This window comes from Oryza brachyantha, chromosome 2, assembly GCF_000231095.2.
Source record: "Oryza brachyantha chromosome 2, ObraRS2, whole genome shotgun sequence".
Taxonomy (NCBI): domain Eukaryota; kingdom Viridiplantae; phylum Streptophyta; class Magnoliopsida; order Poales; family Poaceae; genus Oryza; species Oryza brachyantha.
The window spans coordinates 26,381,173-26,398,126 of NC_023164.2; the positions used below are offsets into that span (position 1 = coordinate 26,381,173).

Consider the following 16,954-nt stretch of genomic DNA (forward strand, 5'->3'; position numbering starts at 1 on the left):
AATAATTTTGTATCTATTTGAACTGGCCCATAAAATAATCAATACTATATTATAACCCAATATTCTGTTGTAAAGCACATTTAATTTAATATTATAATAAAAAACTAGATCATCACATCTCATTACAACTGTGCTCGCACAAATATAACCATCTAATCCATCCAATTATTGTCCCTCGTATCTACTACTTTACTAATACATCACATAGCATGATGCATTTGAAACTCTATCTTTCCGGCCTCTGCTATCTTATTTTTTATATACACGCATCTCAAGCTTCTAAACAATATATTTTTATAAAAGAATTATTTAAATCATATTATCTATTTATAAAGCTTTTTACCTAATACTTAATTACTCATATGATAATAAAATCCCTTCACTCTAAATAAACTCCAAAATAGCCCTCAACCAACCCATCAGAGTCTAACCCAGCCCAAATAACTCGCTACACCATCTTTTTACTATGATTATGTTTATAAACTAAAATTAAAGTTAATTTGAGGTTTTTCATTAAAATATATTTTTCTGCCGTAACTTTTAGATTGTAATACATAGTAATACAAAGTTCTATTCATAATTATTTTCGTTTATAAATAAATACGACATTCCATATCTTTTCATTTTTTAAGTGGCCATTTGGAGTGCGGATAATGCTACCGTTCATCGACTCCCCGATCCTGACTAGACAGGAAAACCAGCTGAAATGACGTGGCCATAATTAAAGAAGCCATTTAAAAAAAAAGCGATGTGGAAAAAAAGAGAAAAAAAAGACATAAAAGAGAGAGAACAAGAAGAAGGCCAGGACACCGCTGCAAGTAGCAGCAGCCGCAGTATCTTATTTTATTTTATTTTATTTTCCATTCTCTTTAACCGGATAAAACGCTGTCTCGTGGTGGGCCCCGCCCACGGTTGGTAGCGGCCGACACGTTTTGGCCCCATCCCCCCCCCCCCCGGCACCGCGCCGAGGCGTAATAACTGCTACGGCCCATATCGGCCGTTGATCCGCCCCCATCCGACGGCCGAGATAGCGACGTGTCACGGAGAGCCTGGGGGTGTACGGATGATCTGGGCCGTCCGCTGGGTTGGCTTTGTCCGGGGGATGGACGGCGCTGAGGAAGCGTTGACCGCTGACGGGACGGTGAAAAAAAAAGGGCGCGGCGATCCGGCTGCATGGGATGGCGCGTAGCGTAGCGGCGGCACCTTTCACGGTGGGGTTCCTTCCTTGATTCCTTCCTTCCACGCCAAACTCGTCGCCCTCGCCTTTTATATTTTTTACAGAGACGGACGTAAGTCACGCCCTCGATTCCAAGCATATTTTCCTCGTGACACTCTTGACAAATTCAATATTCGCGGATTTGCTCGGTTGAAACACGTTATAAACATATTATCCCAAAAAAACACCGCTATAAACAAACACAAATGCTCGTAATACACACGCACCCCCAACCATTCAAAGATTACCTACAATAAAATAAAAATTTTATATATGCATTTCTAGCAATTTAGAAGTAAGGTTTTAAAATAAATTTCGGTGAAAAAATATTAAAATCAACCCGATATATAAGTATAAGTAAAAGCGAAAAGATGGGTAAAGAATAAAAACCAAATATATATGGAATAAAGAATATTAGACGTAAAATAAGATAACTTATGTTAAATATATGATTCTAACAGTAAGAAGCTAAGCTCGGCTCGGGAATAATCCAAGACTTTGACCTAATTAACAGGCCTCAGTTTTCGATGCACGAATGACCTATCCATCTTTTGTAATCTTCTTCCGTTAATAACGTGCCCGACGACCCGGGGTTTTGAAGTTTGAACTGGTCTATCTACCATGCTAGAAATCAAGAAAAAAAAACTGGTAACTTTTGAACTTGCATTTAACACTAATCCATGCAAAATATTAAACATCGTACGGTTCATAGATTTCATTCGAACACAGCATCACGTATTGATTGTTGAGAGTCACTAATGAGGGGAATGCATGCATCTAGTAGAATCTGTAGTTCCTGTACACGGGCTTACGTACTTGCAGTACAGGTTCATAGATTATTCAAAGCGACGGTGCATGCTGGAATTGTCTGCATAGGTTTCATTACCAACCCGGTGATGATCACAGAGCATCCCAACAGCTTGTTCAGCTCATCCTCTATCCTAAAAAAATAGAGAACTAAAGAGTAAAAGTTGAGCTCCAGCAGATCATCTATCTTATCATTTATTTTTGGATGTCATTCATATTAGAAAATCCATATTAGAAGAGAGAAACTCTATATTTAGATGTTCTCTCTCCAATCCTCCAAATAGATATAGAGGATGGCATATATAGATGATCTGCTAGAGTATAAAGGGATATAAAAGATAAAAGTGTTTTAGATGATCATTCAAATGAAGATATAGATGACTAAATTTAAATGAGCAGATGCTTTAATGAGTCAATGGTAGACAGCATGGCTGATCAGTTAGTTATACGGGGATCAGACATGATTTGCAATATAAGCATGTTGACAAAAGATGATGCCTGCATACTGACTGGTGTCCAAATCATCATCTGGAACATGGTAAGGCTGCGTTTTTTTAATCATATTTTTCTTATACCTTTTTCGGCTTTTAACGCCACATGCTTTTGCCTGATTTTTCTTAGATTTTTTCATTTGTTTGAACGGTTAAACAATATGTTTTTTAAATAAATACATATAGAAATTCATCATCCTATAATTTTAAAGTAGATTTTAAACTTTATAATAGTTAACCCTATTAGTTATACTATTACATAATTATTAAAAAACCTTCCATCCTCATATTCTGAAAGAATGCAGCATAACTGGTGTCCGAATGATTACGGATTAGATAATAAATAAAATGTGCAAACCTGAACCTGACAAGTAGCAAGAGACCGGGGCAGTGGGTCACAACCAGAGATAACGCGTCCTGTCATCCTCCACGAGTAGCGGCACCAAGTTGCTGCCTATCATGTGGCTTCCTTACATGAGTGCACATGTAATATAATGCAATGCAGGCAAAGAAAAGCATCAACTAGAGCAATAGCTGTTAGGCAAAGTTGACCAAATAGCAAAGGAGAAAAGGTTACCTTAGCTGACCAGCTCATGAAGGCCTTTTAAGCTATTTTAGTATGTTCATACAAGCAGTGAAGTGGTTACTTGAGAAGACAGGTACATGTTACTTTCTCGTGATAAATTGGGGGAATTCTTAATGTACATCAAGCCTTTCTAAAGACTGACAGGGACTGAATTCATGTAGCATTAGGTTATCGGAAAGTAGTACAGCAATGAATTTGATGGGCACTCAGCACAAGGTAAGTTCACTTTATTCATTCATTAGGTACAATGCGGTATAAGGGGATGAGAAACAGAAAAAGGACAGATTTTAGAAAGTTGGATTCATTGGCACTGGAATAACTGCAGAGGTGGATACATTCATCAACGGTAGTAGGCCATGTGGCGTGACGATCGGAATGGAGAAACGTCAAATGGAGAGGAACGTCTGGGTTGGATCTCAGGACGGGGATGTTCTTTCTTAGGGAGTTTTGTCTCAGATCGCAGCCATGACTCGACCACTGACAGCAAGTTTTTGGCACCCTTTAACTCTTCAACGTCGGAGTATTTTGCTGATTTTCTCAATTCACCTTCTTGGATGTATGCAATGTCAGTAGCCCATGATTCCAGCCCATCAAATATATGAGTGGCATAGACAATGGTTGCTTCTCTCTGCAAGACCATAACCCTCCATATTACGGAATGAGAAAAGCATGACAGACAAACTAACTAGAAAGAACGAAACCTTTACCTGTTCACACTCTTCCTTAAAGAAGTCAAGGAGATCCATTCTGGTTACAACATCAAGATCAACAGTGATTTCATCAAGCAAGAGTACCTGTATTGGACTTAGGTGTCTTAATTTCATAGCAATCTTTCATACTACGCTAACACAAAATTAACCACGCAAATACATCTTGCCAACCATATAAGGTGGGCCTTATAGCTTCTAATCTAAAATAAAGAATTGGATGAGTTCTTAAAATAGTCTAGGCAACAATGCTAATCCTTTTTAGGTGAGCAATACTGTTGTCTCATCAGGGACCATTTGGGTCAGCGATGACTACAATGCACTAATAATACTCAACAATATTATGTTCATGAGATAGTATCGGATACTATTATTCCTTGTATTTGTACCTATGAAATAAAAGAAATAACACAAAACTAGGAACACAGTATCACCTTGTACGGATGAAGAAGACCCATGCAAATTTGTACCCTGCGGCGTTGTCCATCTGAGACTTTATGCATGCGCCATTGCAGATCAATATCTAGTAGATCAACAAGCTTCTCTCTCCTAACAGGATCAACCCCATCAACTGCTCATATTTCAGGGTAGAGAAAGAAAAGGCAAGCTTACATGTGCTGCAACAACATGAATTGCTAAAGTATTTTTACTAACATAATGACGGTTTTAGTGCCTATATCAACAAAACTTAATAACAAAACTAGGAGTGTATTCCAATAAAACATCATGCAAGTAAGAAGTTAACTGCAAGAAATGCTTGAAGCATCCCGGGTTTTAAATAGTTCAAGGACAAATGAGTATGTGAGGCACATGATTGTATTAATCCCATAAGAACCTAATAATGGGAATGTGATATGATGAGAATTATTGTGCATCAGTGCATATAATACCTCCAAAAATCATGTGCTCGGCAGAGAAGTCGCCTTGCAGTGGAACGTCACCCTGAAAAAGTTACATGTCGTAAGATGCATATAAATTGCTTTGAGGAACCAAGCATGCGCAAGAATGAATTGCCAATGTTTAGACTATGGCTGTCAATTTGTCGTGCCATTTACTATTGTCAAACTCCAGATATCAACAAATGAATTAAGGATAGGAATCTTCTGATAATTATTTTTTACTACCTCCGTTTCATATTGTAAGACTTTCTAATCTTGTCTAGATTCATCCATTGATGAATGTATATAATTTGTATATATGTCTAGATTCATTAGCATCTATATAAATCTAGGCAAGACTAGAAAGTCTTATATTATGAAACGGAGGGAGTAGTACAAAATAAAGCATTTCAGAGTTGGACCCATAAAATCTAAGAAACAGAAGCAGAATGAACAAAAGTTACTATATTTATTCATCCAGCATTAGTGAAAAACAGGATATGGCCCTTTAGTCCTAATTGAAGGTAAGAAGTTCAGGTAGTAAGGGGTATGTTTATATAGGTGCTATATGTTTTATAAATATATGGTCTTATCCAATTCCCATCAAGGAATGGAGATTTGATTGGTGTTTGGAAGGGATTTAGTAAACTGACCCATGGAATTCGTAGAAAAGCACATTAGCAGGAAATATCCACTTGTACAAAAATTGACCAGTAGGAAATAAAAACCAATCATCATTCATAAAGTAAACAGGAAAAGGAAAACTTACAGCTGAACCAATAGTTCGACTCCATGAACCACCTAAGTAGGAAAGGTCACCGTTGCACACAAGCTGTGTGTCATGAAAAGCAGAACCGTTAAGAACACGGACAACATCTCTTCCTCCAACCATATGTTTTCCCGCAAGTATCTTCAAGAGAGTGGTCTTGCCTGTGGTTTGGCATGAGTTGGTACATAAATTGGTGTACAAAACTTGTTATAAAAAGAAAAATGATGTACAAACACAGATCACACAACAACATAACATCCTCAAGTAAAACACACTGCACATAGCTATGCTGTGATTAATTCGAGATGGATAAACTTAGATGGATAAACATTTCATATCACCCTTATTCACATTTGTCAAAGCAGTTTAAGGTGCCACACAATTATGATGACAGATTGACAGCTATGCAGAACGCTAAAACATAAAGGATACCACCATGAATAACACACATTTCAGGGTCATCCAATGTGTGGGGCACACTATTAGAGTAAAACTAGAATGGATTACTTCAAAATATTATCTCTGTTTTAGGTTATAAAATTTTTTGGTTCTCCCTAGATTCATATGAATACTAATGAATCTGGACAAATATATATAAAACATATACATTGGTTCACACATGAATCTAGGAAAAAAACAAAACAACTCATAACCTGAAACAGAGAGAATACAAATGAAGGGACGGAAAACCACTCTATGGGTGCGTTTGCAACCTCCAATCTGAGCTTATTTTTCTCTCTTTTTCGGCGTGCACGCTTCCCAGCTGCTAAACGATGTGTTTTTTATAAAAAATATATATCAAATTTGTTTAGTAAGCCAGATTAATCACTTTCAAGTTTATACATAGCTAATACTCAATTAATCATATGCTAATGGCTTTCCTCATTTGCGCTAATTAGTCTGTTGTGAACGTGCCCCATATCTAATTCAAATCGAAACTACACCTTCAGAGAACAGGCCCTACTAATTATTAAGTCACCCTTTGCTATGTAAATTGCTCATTTGCCCATTTCTCCTCAGTTCGCATTTCGTGGTCAAAACCACCAAATCACGCGACTCCATCAAAACAGCTCGCCCGAATAATGGAATTGTAGAAACCGACGAAACCACATACGAATCGCGGGCCTAGGGGAAGGGGGGTCAGGGTTAGGCGGGGGACAAATACCTGATCCGTTCGCGCCCATGAGGAGGCAGCGCGAGCCGGGGGCGACGCGGAGATCGAAGCGCGCGAAGAGCGGCGGCTGCCCGTCGTAACCGAACTGCAGGGCGCTCACCTCGATGCCGCTCCTCTTCCACCCTTCGTCTCCTCCTCCTCCTCCTCCGCCGCCGCCGGCCATCTCCGCCGCCTCGCCGCCGGTGGCTGATCCGAGCAAACCCCTGCCTCTTCGTCTCGCTTATTAGTAGTTGGTGCGAAGTGGGATTCCTGGCTCTATGTCCGCCGCGTCACCTTTCCGTGCACTTGTACTCCATTTCACGCGACCCACACCCACCAAACGCAACTGCTGGGCCTCCGCCATTTCAGGCCCATTTATTCACAAACACACTTCTGGTTTATTATGGGCCTGAGATTGACGAGCAGCTGCACGAAATGTTTCGATTTTGATTTTCTTTTCCGGCTATCTGCAGCTGTATCTTTGAATTTCTAGCACCCGAAGATGATGATTTTTTTTATTATTTTGTGATAGCTATTTTATGGTATGAATGATGAGAAATCTGTCTCATCAATATCAAATGATAAACTTCTGTAGAAACATTTTGCAATAGTCATACCGTTTAACAGTCTTGAAAGCAGGCATAAAGTATACATACAAAAGCCTATGAAAAAGTTAGGAAAAGATTGAGAACAACACACCAGCAGTGTGACGAGCACATAGCTTCTATTGAATATAAATTCAAATAGAAAATCTAACAAATGACATTAACAAACACTTAATTCTAAAAAATAATATCGATGAGTGTGAGTTCTACGAAGTGCATCATACAAACGAATTTGTCTAAGAAATATCATCGACGTTAAGGTTCCGTCAACCTTTTCCGTTAAGTCCTATAGTATAAACAATGTATTTAACAACAAAAAAATGGATGGAAACATAACGATAATGATATTTCTCAGACAAATTTGTTTATACAATGGTATTTCTTATAACTCGTGTTCGTCAATGACATTTCTTAGACTTGATGTTTGTCAATGACATTTTTTAGATTTTCTCAAATTTAAATATGGCATTTCTAGTATTTCAATTTTGTTCCAAAATATAAATATTTTTAGTATTATTTATATTTCCACCCGTCACTTCTCATTTAAAATTATTTTCATTTTTTCCACCTAAACTATCGCCCTCGTTCATTCTTCATTTATGGGCATCATTGTAAATAATCTATAAATGTTTATATTTTAGACAGACATAGCAAGTTTTTTCCTGTGTGAGATGAATTCAAATGCTACTAGTTGATATCTGGTAAGCAGTATGAAGTTGAACAAGGACAACACAGCAGATGTTAAACGAATAGAATCATATTCATATTCACCTTGTTGGCCACAGACGCATGACCACAATGTCTTTTTAAGCCACATTCACTCGTGTAACATGGTTACAGAGTTGAGGTTTGCAGAACCAGACTAGCTAAGCAAATTTACAGAAAATAAAAAGACATAGATCATAAAAATAGATGATGATGATGATACATCGTTGTCACCGTGAAATGCCGCCGGTGACAACCAACGAAAAGAATCTACTTCCATTCTTTCTTCTGCTGGAAGAGCTCAAGCTCAAGCTCTGAGCTCGCGGATGTAGTTAGGGCTCATCTGGGGAGCGACCTTCGGCGAGAGGGCGGCGCGGTGCACGTCGTTCAATGCCGAATTGAGCTTGCTCTCCAGTGGGCTGAACGGCAGCTGCTCCGCCGCCGCCGGCTTCTTGACGGCGCGCAAGCAGGCCAGGAAGCAGTTGGGCTGGTTGTTGAAGTTGGGCAGCTTGCCTATCGGCACCCCTGCCTCCTTCTCTTTGGACACCGGCGCGCCGCAAGGATCCTGCACCAAAATCAGAGATCCCCACACATTTTTCTCCTTATTTTGTAATCACAGACAGTGGATTGCTCGACAGGTTTCGATCCTCCAATGCAAGATATGGTGATGGATGAATGACATTGCGAGGAGAAACAGGTAGCAGAGAACACTTGGATGAAACTGAAAGCATGGCAATGGTAGAGGAGGAGCTAAGTGACGTACCCCGAGGAGGAGGAAGGTGAACTGGTGCTTCTGCTTGCTGCCTGCTTCTTCGAAGTGAGCCTCCAGGAGCTTCCTGAGGTCAGAGAGGCACGAGGTGCTCAGCAATTTCAGGCCTTTTATCAGATGACCAGACTCCCATTTGATGTAGACATCAAGCAAGCCCTCTTGCTCCTGTCCGGAAGCTCTGTTGTTCTCCCTCTCATCATGGGGAGCTTTCGTCTGCTGCTCCGAGACTGGTAGCAGCTTGGCCTCGTCCACGACTTGGCAGACGATGGGTGAAAGCTGCGAGGATACTGGGCTGTCGGTCACTCTGACGTCGCACATCGGGGGTTCCATTGCTCCCCATGCTGACGGGTCCTTGTTCTCATCTCCAAACACTTGCTTTGCAGGCTTCACGTTCTCATCTCCGAATATTTGCTTTGCAGGCTGCATGTTTTCATCACCGAATACTTGCTTTGCAGGCTCACTGTGCTCATCCCTGAACGCCTGCTTTGCCGGTGACTGGACACTCGAGTGCTTGGCAATCTCTCGGTGGTTCCCGCAAAGCCTGAAAATGTTCTGAATCCGGTTGTTCCTTGTGGCAGGGTCTTCAGGCTCTGCAAGCGGTTGTTGCATTACATAGCTCTCTTCGACAACCTCCTTGCACACTTCTTCTTCAACGCCACTGTCCTTGTCTTCTTCTTCTTCATCTCCCTCCTCAAATACAGTGCTCAGGGCCACCTTTTCTGGGTACCCGGACAGTCTTACAACATCTTCTTGCTCCACAGCGCTGGTGCAAGAGCCTGCAGAGTTTGTCTGGTTCCACATCTGGCCCTGCTGGTGAGTATCCTCCTTGATCACGTTCACGTCTTGCACAGCTGGCTGATCTCCCGCATCAAAATCAATGGACATGTCCATTGACATGGACTGATCCGCCCTTACAGACATCTCTGATAAACGTGCCAACAGTCTACCTCCGATGATATCCTGCTGCACAGGCTTTTCACGCTCAGCCTCCTTCAGACGTTGTTGCAAAGCAAAGAGTTCTTGCTGCTGCCTAAGCATTTTCTCTTCCATCTTCATTAGCTCAGTCCTCAATGTCTGGGTCTTCTCCATAACCTTTGAGTTGATCTCCTCCTCCTTCGCAGCTGCACCCTGACCTTCAATGAGCTTGAGCTTTGCCCTGAGCTGCGCAAGCTCCTCTTCCTTTTTCCTTAGCACACTCTGGGCCTCATTGCGCTCTTTCTCCCTTAGCTTATTCTCCTTCTGGAGATTGTAGATGAACTGGTTCATTGCAACAATTCTTGAATTCAGCATTGTTGATGACTCTTCAGAGCTCATTTTGTCCCTTGGTGTTGCAGCGTGGGCAGCTCGGATAATGCACTTCGCCTTAGCACCATACTCCAATGTAGAAACTGTCTTGTGCAATTCCTTTGGGTCAGGACTTGCACAGAGAATCATCAGGATTTTTGATTTGTCGTCCTCAAATGAATCCTGAAAATTCATGGAAGATCATAGACTGTGTTAGTAGCTTTATTTTTACAGCATAATTTTGTATGAAGAAATGTGAATTTTCAGAGTTTTGTACCTGTAATAGCATTGTGAGCTTGCTGTCTCGAAATGGAACATGCGAATCACCATTAGCAATACACTCAACCACTCGTTTTAAAGCTGTGTTCCCTTGGTTAATCTTCGCGGTCTGTGGAACAGTAATGATCATGTAAATAAAATTACGAACTTCTGTTCCCACACACCCACCATAAGTTGTAGAAAAAAAACATGATATTTCGCAAAGTACTTGTTCCTGCTGAAAGTACAGCTATACAAGCATCACATACCTGCATTTTGGCTTCAAATCCAGTTTGACCTGCTGCTTCTATGTTCTCAGAACCAGCCATATCTACAAGCATGAGCCTGCCCCCCACCGATGGAACGTCCAAGATTATCTAGAGAAGTAAATCCAAGCTTATTAACAGCGAATTCCTTTTTAATATGAAGAATTCAGGAGCTAACAGCTCAATGCAAGTATGCAACCAACCATGCAGTGGCTTCGTGAACTCCTCTCATTACAAAGTGTGCTCTTGACAATGCGCCGCTTCTCCACTTTGGCAACTTCTTTTGATATCTTCCCTGCTTCATTTCCAGATAGGTAAGTTGCATTCTTGGCTTTCTTCCCCATTACTTCTAGCCTCGCCTGTATATAGAGTTAATGTTGAGAAACTTCAACGGAATAGTTGTATGACAACATATTACAGATTGTTGATAGTTAAAACTGTCCATCTTAAGTTCTGAAAATTCATGCTAGAACTTCAGAGGACAGTGAGGACACTAAATAAAAATCACCAACCAGTTTTCAACTTCCGACACCTACGTAGCTTAAGTTCTTAACTAATCACATTTCCCAAGACCTAAGCATCTAAGAACAATTTTGCAAATTGCAACAGCATTACTAGCAAGCCATGGGTTTCCTATGATACTATTTGTCTACCCCTAAAGGTACTTCAATTGTAGTACAAAAAACAACTTATTTCAGCTCACAGTAATTATCCACTCTTAAGAAATGTTAGATTCATAACTGGAAAAGCCTGATTCACTACAAAGCACACACTGGTTTTTAACTTTCAAGTTTTAACACCCAGATATCTTAATTAATCACATCTCCCAAGTCGTAGGCATCCTCACATAAGAACACATTTTGCAAATTGCAACTGGCCAGCTGCATTACTAACAGTTAACAAAGGCAAGCATGTGAAAAATAGTTTCGGTGTATCACCTTGGGGGCGTTTCCTTTTGCATTCGCTCCGCTCCCAACTAGCAAATCGTAGATCTCCTCGTTGTATATCTCAAGTACAGCAACCTGCACGAACAGCCCCATCCCGAACCCGGCATCGTCCTCGCCGCGGCCATCGTTTTCACCCCCACTCGAGTTACCTCCTCCTCTTCCTCCCTCTAGTATGTCCCTGAGCGCCCGGTACACGATCCCGGGCTGCTTGGCGCAGCCGAACATGGTGTGACTCTTCCCGGAGCCGGTGGGGCCGTACACCATGACGGTGCACTTGGCGCCCACACGCACCCCCTCGATCCGCGAGCGCACGAACCGGCGGTAGAACCCCTCCAGGTCCTCCTCCTCGGAGACCGACACGCCGTCGAGGGTGAAGTCGCGGCACCCGCCGGCGTCCCCGCGGACGCGCACGGCGGTGCCCCCGCCGGCGATCTCCAGCGCCGACGCGCCGCCCGCCCCCGCGGCGAGGTTCCGGATGCGGCCGATCACCTCCACCGGGTGCTCCGTGGCCGCGGCGCCGCCTCCGCCTCCGCCGTTACCGTTCCTCGGCGTCGTGGCCGGGAAGTGGAGGCGGTGCTTCGAGGCGGGCGTCCTGAGCGGGGTCGCCATCCCCGCCTGCGGCGTGGGCGGCGGCCCCGGCCGCGGAGAGGGCGTGGGCGGCGGCGCCATCGGTGGCAGCTGGAGCTCAGGGTTAGGGTTTGATGCGAGAGAGAGATCGAGAGAGTTGTGAGGTGGAGGGAGGAGAGGGTTGGGAAGGGGAGATGGATTTGAAAGGGAAGTAGCCGTTGGCGACGCAACGGTAAGTGTGCTTGTTTTGAAGCTGGAGGGGAGGGAGAGGGAGAGCGCGGCGGTGCTCGCTCGTGTACCGCCGCCCCCGAGATCACGAGATTTTGGTTTGGGTCGGTGCAAAACGGGAGGAACCGTGCACCAAATTTTGAATTTTGGGGAAGTATTTGGAAGGTAACACGTTCGGTACGAACATGAATTTGTTTTGAATGGGATGTATTATGGTTTATTTGGAAGGGCTCCGTCTCACCGGTTAATATTTTTATAGATCTATAGTTTAATCAAATAGTCCAGGTCTATCAAAAAATGAGGTGGAAGGGTTAGATTGATACGGAAAATTTAGCTCCATAACTAAACTCATATTTATTCTTTCCGTTCTAAAATACAAGTATTGGTTTAATTTAAATTTTGTAGCATACTATAAACATTGATACACTGATTTCGATTACTCTCATCACGTTAGCGATTTCCCAACCAATCAAAAACTTGCAAATGTAATCTAAACCATTCAAAGTTTTTTTTTAAAGGAAAAGATCACTGAAGTAACTGAAAGCACATATTTTAATCCAGTATTGAAATTTGCTAAATAACCTAAAAACTTACCATGTCTGGAACAGAGAGAGTAGAATTTAAGAGTTATAACTCTGCCAAACACGTTTTTATAATCGTTCAAGTTATATGAATTAGTAATTGTTTTGTCTTAACCCTGGACATTTAACCAGTGGCGCAGTCCAAAAATAAATATGATTTATGCGAACCGTGAGATAAAAATTATACTAGAGTGGAGTTGAGTTTTATCAAATAGTATCTTTTATATTTTGTTCTACTATTTAATTATTAAGCAATTTTATGGTTCTTAAGTAGGTACTGAGAGTTAAATTTAGTAACTTGGTACCTTCTAGGTACCTAGGTACCAAGAGATACCAAAATTTTACATTAAAATTTTAGTACTTCATGATACTTTCAAAAATTGCTCTTAGACCTTGTTTAGATCCCAAAATTTTTTTGCCATAAACATCACATCAAATCTTTAGATATCTACATAGAGCATTAAACATAGATGAAATAAAAAACTAGTTGCACATTTATGGAATAAATCATGAGACGAATCTTTTAAGTCTAATTAAGCCATCATTAGCACAGGTAGGTTCATGTAGCACTTATGGGTAATGACGGCTTAATTAGGCTCAAAGGATTCGTCTCACGATTTATTCTATAACTGTGTAATTAATTTTTTTATCTATATTTAATGTTCTATTTAGATATCTAAAGATTTGATGTGATATTTTTGACGAAAAATTTTTGGGACTAAACAATACCTTAATTATTAGTCTTATGTGGTTGGTCGTGTACCTTTAAATTTGGTACTTTGTACTCAACCATCTTTACGACTTGGGCCCACAAGTGGCCCATGAGATGGGGAAACGCACCGGCCGTACTCATGGGCTGGCCCAATACGAGTGAACATTATCATATTCCTTTTTTTTTTCTCGGGATATTCGCTTAGATCTCGAGGCCCAAATTGCCAAATGCTCCTGCTGACGAAGCATCCAATGACGTCTGAAACTTTGGAAAAATAATGCAGTTAGCAAAGCCAGTGGCGGCTGCTCTCTAGTGCTGTCCACAATCCTGATGCACGTAGGCTACCATTCGGCGTCAAAAGCTACGTAACTTTATTAATCCTAATTATCATCACATCACACGATAAGCCACTAACAAAACTGACAGGCATCAAACTTTCCAGGCAGAGAGAGACTACGCCAACTTCGACTTCTCTCATAATTTGTAGACCTTGTAGATAGTTTAAATTTTCGTTTAAATTCTAATTCTAATAAATTGTAGACCTTGTAGATAGTTTAAATTTTCGTTTAAATTTTAATAAATTGTACGCGTAGAATCTAGAAAATGAACTTAAAAGCTTAGAAAATCTCACAGTTCTAAATTTGTACCGGCCTTTTTTTTCATAATTTTAAGCTACTCGAACAGGGTCTAGAAAGCTTGCTAAATTATCACTAAACTAGGTCAGGCAGCTACACCTCATCACCATTTGTTTAGTACAGGTCCATGCCCATGGAGCTAGCTAAACAATGGATATGAGATCAGCCCGTCGAGCTCAGCTGCTTTAATTTGGTCGCTCACAGTTACTATTTGCTGTCCTGATCCTTTGCTCTAGCTAGTAAGCATGCACTGCAGGAAATAATTAAGCTCAATTGCGTGCATGCTTATCATGGAGGGATGAGGGAGAGGTCTCGCTTTGGGAAGGCAGGATCACATGAGCTAAGCTGAGATGAGATGAGAGAGGCTGCAGCTTGCTGCTAACCTTGGGGACCAATGGCCAATTCGCCATGCATGTTCTTGGGGTCCATGAGATGATGAGAGCTCACACACACGCTGTCAGTCTGTCACCGATCTTATTTATATGCCAGTGGCCGCTACGAGTAGCATCTTGCTGCTACTTTGCCCATTCTGAAATCTCAGGAAAGCCGGGCAGCAAACAAGAGTGCTTCTGTGCGTGCACTGTATAGGATACTATCAAACGCTCGATCGACAGATGGATCCCATCAACTGTTGCCCAATGAGATTAATTTGTTTCTCCATATGTTTGTCTATATATGATGCTCTTGCAGTGTGTATATGAATCTTTTTTCAGAGATAAGTCACTATACTTGCTGAATTTTGTTCAGCTCCTGCTCAATCTAGAAAAGTTCAGATTTCAGATCAGCAAAAATCGCTCTTTGATGCAGAATTATAGCAGATCCATGGATGAGCTGGGTTTGCCACAGTAAACTAATTAACCAGGGACAGTAACATACAAGATTTGAGCTAGCTAATGGTGCCATGTTTTCACAGCTGTGCGCTGCAAGCTGCAAGCACGAGATCAAGATCAGTATGGAGTATGGACCTGCTTGTCTACTATCGAGATTTGTCAGAGACAGAAGCATCCGATCTAGTGTAAATCTGCAGGTACAGAGGGCGCTGTGCACAGCAGCGGTTCGCTGCTCGCCTCTCACCAACCAAACGATTTCCTACTCGTCTGGAAAAGATATTGCCTCGCTGAAATTAACTGTAAGCAAAATAACTTATTAATAGGTAAAAATAATCTATGAGTAAAAAATACATATATACATGTTGTTATGATCTAAAATTATTGACTGAAAAATAAACTATGATAAAAAATTTAAATCAACCCTAAATTCAAATTTTAACTTGATTGTTTGGGTTTTTAGTGAAAGATGCCAAACGACATATTTATAAATAAAAATAATTTATAAATAAAATTTATATACATGTATTCTTAACGATCTAAAAGTCAATAAAGAAAATAAACTTTGATAAAAAACTATAAATTAACTTTAAAATTAGGGTTAAAAAGTTAAATTTTGACACATAGGTATAAGCAAAATTAAAATATGGTTCGAAGCACTAAGCGCAAAATATGGGGTTTCGGTGACCAGCGGCGATTGGATTTGGGTTTGCCTGGTTGATCAGTTGACACGACCGTGCAGTTTTACCACTATTTGTCAATCAAGTAGCAGCAGCAACCAACGACCGCGTAATCTTGTCTGCGTCAACACGGCACCAAACAACCAACGACTTTTACACCGTTTTGGTCACGGCAGGGCGGCCCTCTCTCGTTGGTGATTAGCTTGCATCGCATGGACTCTCTACAGATTAATCACTGCTAATTGCGACGATTAAATTAGCCAGGTTGCTTCCTCTCTTCTCTTCGTTTCTCCATGACGAGGAAATCGTCACAAATTGTTCCTGAAGATATTACTACGCCGTACGTGTGCTTTGGTCGGCAGTGTACGTGCATATAGACAGGCTTATCTTTTGGCATATTAAAAGAAAATACAAACAATACATCTGCAAACGAAAAATAATTTATAAATAAAACTTTTATGTATATGTTTATAATGATAAAAAAATAAATCTATAAAACAAACTTCAGTAAAAAAATCAAAATCAGCTCTAAATTTAAAATTAAAAATCTAAATTTTAGGTTATACAACGCAGAGCCCAATGGCCAAAAAGACGTTGTCGTCAGGGTTGTTCAGCAAAGCCTTTAAGTGATGCAACGACAGGGGCACAATGTTATTATCCATTGGTGGCATTAATCAACACAAGTGGGATGTTGTTATGCCATGGGGACCTTTTATTCAAGTTTAAGACTTTAAAGACGGAATGGCAATTAATGGATAATCGACATTAATTCTGACAAGTGGCCGGTATTCTCCCCCTTATCTGTAGCTCCCATAATACCAAAGTATGTACCACATATATTATAAATAAAACTATGGTGAGTTATAACTCAGGACCGATCATTATTTTGATAGTAGATTATGACACGTTGACAACAGGTTGTAGCGGTGATTAATATAAACTCTAGCATCTTCGCTTGCTATGTATCTCAAGAATTTATGACCCTAGTATCTCGAAAGTACTCATATAAATGCCTACTTTATATAAGTAGCGGCCATTCTCTCCTTATTAGCTTCCAAATATAAAAACATATGCCACATGTACAGAAAAAACATTATCGTATATACACAAAATCATTATTGGTTACTAACAACAAATTATCCTTTTAATACCCACTGACATCAGGTCACAGTTTCGTCAATTTCAAAATATATCGGTCTAATATTTCGAGAGTGCTCATACTGTATTTATAAAAAACCACAACAGTAACCAAACTAACTATAACCAATTATGGGCATGTTCAC

The 16,954-nt window shown here is 40.7% G+C and overlaps 2 protein-coding genes across 2 annotated transcripts; both read right to left on the minus strand.

The window, feature by feature from the left end:
* Positions 1 to 3,161: 3,161 nt before the first annotated feature.
* Positions 3,162 to 6,879, minus strand: LOC102710667 (ABC transporter I family member 19-like). Its single transcript, XM_006648021.2, has 6 exons — positions 6,620 to 6,879; positions 5,455 to 5,615; positions 4,698 to 4,749; positions 4,242 to 4,378; positions 3,808 to 3,894; positions 3,162 to 3,728 (listed from the first exon to the last, which is right to left on the minus strand). The coding sequence occupies exons 1-6, from the start codon at positions 6,789 to 6,791 to the stop codon at positions 3,441 to 3,443; spliced, it is 897 nt and encodes a 298-aa protein (XP_006648084.1). The 5' UTR covers positions 6,792 to 6,879; the 3' UTR covers positions 3,162 to 3,440.
* A 1,110-nt stretch (positions 6,880 to 7,989) lies between these two features.
* LOC102713992 (kinesin-like protein KIN-10A) lies at positions 7,990 to 12,146 on the minus strand. Its single transcript, XM_006649090.3, has 6 exons — positions 11,433 to 12,146; positions 10,698 to 10,853; positions 10,498 to 10,605; positions 10,248 to 10,358; positions 8,681 to 10,153; positions 7,990 to 8,482 (listed from the first exon to the last, which is right to left on the minus strand). The coding sequence occupies exons 1-6, from the start codon at positions 12,108 to 12,110 to the stop codon at positions 8,225 to 8,227; spliced, it is 2,784 nt and encodes a 927-aa protein (XP_006649153.3). The 5' UTR covers positions 12,111 to 12,146; the 3' UTR covers positions 7,990 to 8,224.
* Between the last annotated feature and the right edge of the window lie 4,808 nt (positions 12,147 to 16,954).

Excerpts from the sequence above, each read along its gene's own strand:
- LOC102710667 (XM_006648021.2), bottom strand. The coding sequence starts at position 6,791 with ATGGCCGGCGGCGGCGGAGGAGGAGGAGGAGGAGACGAAGGGTGGAAG. Across the intron at positions 5,616-6,619 it reads CATGGGCGCGAACGGATCAG|GCAAGACCACTCTCTTGAAG; the intron begins GTATTTGTCCCC and ends GCCAAACCACAG. Across the intron at positions 4,379-4,697 it reads CGAGCACATGATTTTTGGAG|TTGATGGGGTTGATCCTGTT; the intron begins GTATTATATGCA and ends AAATATGAGCAG.
- LOC102713992 (XM_006649090.3), bottom strand. The coding sequence starts at position 12,110 with ATGGCGCCGCCGCCCACGCCCTCTCCGCGGCCGGGGCCGCCGCCCACG. Across the intron at positions 10,606-10,697 it reads GTTCACGAAGCCACTGCATG|ATAATCTTGGACGTTCCATC; the intron begins GTTGGTTGCATA and ends TTACTTCTCTAG. Across the intron at positions 8,483-8,680 it reads TCACCTTCCTCCTCCTCGGG|GATCCTTGCGGCGCGCCGGT; the intron begins GTACGTCACTTA and ends ATTTTGGTGCAG.